The 4066-nt window shown below is 66.0% G+C and overlaps 1 protein-coding gene across 1 annotated transcript; it reads right to left on the bottom strand.

Moving 5' to 3' along the window:
• Window positions 1-281: 281 nt before the first annotated feature.
• Window positions 282-3073, bottom strand: EMIHUDRAFT_458776 (cytochrome P450). The gene is made up of 5 exons (XM_005771594.1): window positions 2207-3073; window positions 1971-2139; window positions 1441-1794; window positions 1271-1360; window positions 282-767 (listed from the first exon to the last, which is right to left on the bottom strand). Exons 1-5 carry the CDS (start codon window positions 3058-3060, stop codon window positions 567-569), a joined length of 1668 nt encoding a protein of 555 aa, XP_005771651.1. The 5' UTR covers window positions 3061-3073; the 3' UTR covers window positions 282-566.
• Between the last annotated feature and the right edge of the window lie 993 nt (window positions 3074-4066).

The following is a 4066-nucleotide window of genomic DNA, read 5'->3' as shown; positions in this document are numbered from 1 at the left end:
CATGTCACGGCTACTGCCGGCTCGACCCCACGATAGCCTCCGAAGGCTGACTTTGCGGCACCATCATCGGACGATGTCGACGAGTTGGGTCGCTCTCGCGGTAGCCAGATGACCTCTCATTCTAGGAGCATCGGCCATGGCCGCAGGGAGCGCGGGGGAGGGCGCTGGAAGCAACACGGAGCTCCGTTGGAGACGTTTTCACAAGATTAGCGTGTCAGAGTGAAAACTGAAATGGCACTAGCCTCTGGTTCTTCGGGGTAGCGGAGCGCGCAGGCGCAGAGAGCCACAAGCACTGCATGTAAACCCCGTAGAAACACATGCGATCGTAGGTAAATACTCCAGACGGCGTTCACTTTCACGGCGAGTACGTCAGCCGGTGTTTGTCATAACTGTGGTGACGGGCGGCCCCCGCCGGGCCGCCGCCGAGCCCCGCGCCCTGCGCGGCTCTCCCAGCTGGGCTCTCCCCCGCCCCCCCCTCTGGCTCTCCTGCCGCCCTGGCGTCCCGAGCGGCCCCGGCCGGCTGCCGGAGCTAGCGCCCGCGTCGGCGGCATCCGCTCACAGCAGACTCAGCCTCTCGCCGCTGCCGCCGCTGCCGCGGCCGCCGCAGCGGCTGCTGCTGCTGCGGCGGCGGCGCGGTCTGACGGCGCGGCGGCGGGCACAGCGGCGCGCACGTTGCGCAGCTCGAGCTTGCTCGCGGGGATAAGATCGAAGAGGTTGTCGTCGGCCGGCAGGGCGGGGGGCGGGTCCGCGTCGACGAGGGGCAGCACCTACCCTCGGTGCCATCTCGTGAGATCTGGTGCGATCTAGTGCGATCTCGTGAGATCTGGTGCGATCTGGTGCGATCTGGTGCGATCAGGTGCGATCTGGTGCGATCTGGTGCGATCTGGTGCGATCTGGTGCGATCTGGTGCGATCAGGTGCGATCTGGTGCGATCTGGTGCGATCTGGAGAGATCTGGTGCGATCTGGTGCGATCTGGTGCGATCTGGTGCGACTCATGCGATCTGGAGAGATCTCGTGTGATCTCGAGAGATCTCGTGTGATCTCGAGGGATCTCGTGTGATCTCGAGAGATCTCGTGTGATCTCGAGGGATCTGGTGCGATCTCGAGGGATCTCGTGCGAGCCCGTTTGTCGAGACGAGGAGCGAGGTCATCCTATCTCAGCTGCATCTCGGCTGCATCTCGGCTGCATCTCGGCTGCATCTCGGCTACATCTCGGCTGCATCTCGGCTGCATCTCGGCTACATCTCGGCTGCATCTCGGCTGCATCGCCTCGGCGAGGAAGGAGGTCATCATGGCTCGTGCCATCTTCTCGCCGATGCAGCGCTTCGCGCCGTGGCCAAAGGTGACCAGCTCGAACGCCTGCAACGGAAGAGCGGCGGAGAAGGTGGCAGAGGAGGGCGGCGGAGTGCGGCGGAGGGCGGCGGAGGGCGGCGGCGCGCCTCGCTCTGCTTGCGCAGCGCGTCGCCGCGCAGGAACCGCATCGGGCAAAAGGAGGCGGGCTCGGCGAAATAGGCGCCGTCCTGGTGCACGGCGTTCGGGTAGAGCCAGAGCACCGAGCCTCGCGGGATGGTGACCTCGCCAAACCGCACGTCGCGCGCCGCCTTGCGCAGCACCGTGTTGCCGGGCAGCATCGTGTGCAGCCGCACAGACTCGTCGATGCACGCGTTGAGGAAGGGGAGGCTGCTCAGCTCGGCGTAGCTCGGCTCGCCCGAGCAGGCGGCCAGCTCGGCGCGCGCACGCCGCAGCAGCTCGGGCTGCGAATACAGGTGCGCGAGGATCCACGCAAGCGAGACCTGCGCGAGGGAGGTTCCTAGAAGGTTCCTAGAAGGTTCCTAGAAGAGACCTGCGTGTGGGAGGCCGCATACGGTGGAATGAATGCGGGATGACGAATGATTGGTGAGAGAGCTGCGTGTCGGAGACGGCCGGCATGAGATCATCGTACGGACACTACGAGCAAGCAAGAGTCGACCTGCGTGTTGAAGACCGCCGCCATGAGTGTCATCGTCAGCAGTCCCACCACGTCCTCCTCGCTGCTCTTTTCGAGCGCGCCCGCCTGCAGGTAGATGTGCATCACCGACTGCTCGCCCGCGTAGCGCTGCGGGTGCGCCTGCCGCTCCGCGATCTCTTCGCGGAGGCACCTGCCGGAGAGGCCGCTCCTCGGCAGGGGGTTCAAGGACCGAGATCGCGATCTCTTCGCGGAGGCACCTGCCGAGCTCGTCAAAGAAGCCGACGAGCTGGCCGTTTGCAATGTTCTCGACCCACTGGGTGAAGCGGGGGAGGAGGAGGGGCGCGTGGGTCTCGCTGAAGCGGCGGCCGTAGAGCAGCTCGAGGTCGGCGCGGAGCACAAACTCCGACAGCTCGAAGAAGACGAGCAGCGGCCGCGACGGCGCCGGCCGGCGCATCCACCGCTCGCGCACGCCGCGGGCGGTGGTGCGGAAGGAGGGGAGGAGGGAGTCGATGACGGCGCCGCTCTGGAAGAGGGTGGCCACCTTCTTCTGCAGCTGCACGTCCTCCTCCTTTGGGATCCGTGCCGACACGGGAAGCACGTTGATGAGCTCCTGCAGGATCTGCTGCAGGCTGGCGTCCAGGTCGGACAGGACGGCGCGGTTGGCCGCCTTGCCCATCAGAAAGTAGATGGGCGGCAGCACGGGCCACAGGTCGACCTTGAGCACGTCGCCGTACTCTTCCCGCATCTGCACCGTGAACTCGTGCCAGCTGTCGCACTGCAGCACGCCGCGCAAAATCGACCACGGCGACGGCGTTCCCGCCGCCGCCGACGCTGAGGCTGCTGCAGCCTGCTGCGGCGGCGGCGGCCCGGACGGCGCAACGGCGGAAGCCGCGGCGCTCGAGGCGGCGCCGGTCGAGGCGACGCACGCACCGCCGCCGCCAGCGCCAGCACGGGTGTCGGCCGCCGCTCCCGTCGCCGCCGTCTCGGCAGCGGCGTCGCCGGTACCCAGCCGCAGCAGCGGAGGCGGCCGCAGCGGCGGAGGCGGCCGCAGTAGAGGCGGCGGCCTTAGAGCCGGCTGCAGCGACACAGCGAGGCCGAGGAGAGGCAGCATCGCTGCGACGGGGCGCGCAATTGCCTCAGAGACGGTGCTCTTCCGAGGTGCCCAATAGATGAGTTGGCGAAAGAGAATTTTACAAGAAAACTCCCTCGCACGACACTGGGCACAGGACTGGGCACGGGACTGGCTCGCACTGGCACCAACACAGGTACACCACGGGAGCCGCCTAAGCGACTCCTGCGAGGGTGGCGAGGCACTTAGCTCCGTGCACCCGCCCACCCCCGCCACAGGCAAGCTCATTCACAATCTGCTCTGCGATTGCCGTGTGAAGAACGACTGAGATGCGCTGCTTCTGCAGCCCCAGCCAGCTCTTGGTGGTCCAAGTCACCTCATCGAGGTACTGGGCCCGCGTCAGCTTGTTCTGTAGTACGTCCGCCGCCTTCCGGAGGATCTCACGGACCCCCTTTCCGAACCAGGCTAGTGCCATTTCACTCTGACACGCTAATCTTGAAAACGTCTCCAACGGAGCTCCGTGTTGCATCCAGCGCCCTCCCCCGCGCTCCCTGCGGCCATGGCCGATGATCCTAGTATGAGAGGTCATCTGGCTACCGCGAGAGCGACCCAACTCGTCGACATCGTCCGATGATGGTGCCGCAAAGTCAGCCTTCGGAGGCTATCGTGGGGTCGAGCCGGCAGTAGCCGTGACATGTGGTTCCACCACCCCTCGTAGGCTTTGCCTCTGATCGCCACCGTTCCCAGGCTGCCTAACGGGATGGAAAGGAAGGCTCGGCGAGCGTATAGAAGCGTGCTCGACCTCGACGTGGCAGCCTGCACGGCAGCGCTGGCGGGCGCGATGAGCGTCGTGCCACCTGACCCGAGACGGGTCGCAGGCGTCGTACTGAGCGCGTCGAGACCGTGTCCTGATGTGATCTGCACGGGTAAATCACGTCGGCGTCAAAGGAGCGACGTGCGACCTGTCAGAGCTTGATCTCCGATCTCAGCGGCGTCGAGTCGTCTCCGGCGCGCGACAAAGGTACATCCACAGGACGCGCAGAGGCAG

Source organism: Emiliania huxleyi, assembly GCF_000372725.1.
Source record: "Emiliania huxleyi CCMP1516 unplaced genomic scaffold EMIHUscaffold_378, whole genome shotgun sequence".
NCBI lineage: Eukaryota > Haptophyta > Isochrysidales > Noelaerhabdaceae > Emiliania > Emiliania huxleyi.
The sequence above is the reverse complement of the archived record's forward strand: the minus strand, read 5'-3'. Positions and strand labels throughout refer to the sequence as shown.